General features: G+C 56.0%; 1 protein-coding gene across 1 annotated transcript in view; it reads left to right on the top strand.

The window, feature by feature from the left end:
• The window catches only part of ETH_00034050 (NOT2 / NOT3 / NOT5 family domain-containing protein, putative), a gene marked incomplete at both ends in the record, with an annotated part of 1,804 nt that extends 1,515 nt beyond the window's left edge, over positions 1-289 (top strand). Inside the window, one exon of the mRNA XM_013373968.1 lies at positions 3-289. Within this exon, the coding sequence (XP_013229422.1) occupies positions 3-289 (287 nt within the window). The remainder of the gene's footprint in view (positions 1-2) is intronic.
• Between the last annotated feature and the right edge of the window lie 332 nt (positions 290-621).

Raw genomic sequence — 621 nt, 5'->3', positions numbered from 1 at the left:
AACCCTCGAAAACTTCCAGGAAGAGAAGCAGCTGCTGCTGCACCGGCTGCGCAGCGGGGGTTTGGAGTGTACAGACACCCTGCGCTCCTGCCTCCAGGAGCTGCAGATACACCTCACCGCCCAAGAGGGCTCTTCTCTTTCTTTCAAAAATGCTTTAAAACATAAACCCAATTTCATTTCAAACCCTCCGGCCCTTTTGGCTGAACTCTGGCTGGTCCACGGGGACCTCTATCCGGACAGGTCCCACGAAAACTACCCGGACCTCGGCAAGCCAAACCCTAAACCCTAAACCCTAAGCCCTAAACCCTAAACCCTTGATTCTAACCGCTACACTCGAAGTCGCTGCGAGGGCTGGCACGAAAACCCGCCGAGGGAAATCGCTGGGTGGCGAAGCGCCTCCGGAAGCGCTCACTGCTTAAGGTTTAGGGTTTAGGGTTTAGGGTTTAGGGTTTAGGGTTTAGGGTTTAGGGTTTAGGGTTTGCGCAAGCTATATTCGCCCTTCCCCCTGCCCTCTTCCGTCCCCTCCCTCCCCCACTAACCCACTCCTGCTCCTCTTCCTCCTGCTGCTGCCACTCTGCTGCTGCTGCTGCTGCTGCTGCTGCTGCAGACATAGTGTTACCG

This window comes from Eimeria tenella, genomic scaffold (genome assembly GCF_000499545.2).
Source record: "Eimeria tenella Houghton genomic scaffold, Eth_scaff1854, whole genome shotgun sequence".
Taxonomy (NCBI): Eukaryota; Apicomplexa; class Conoidasida; order Eucoccidiorida; family Eimeriidae; genus Eimeria; species Eimeria tenella.
This window is presented reverse-complemented; position numbering and strand designations above follow the sequence as displayed.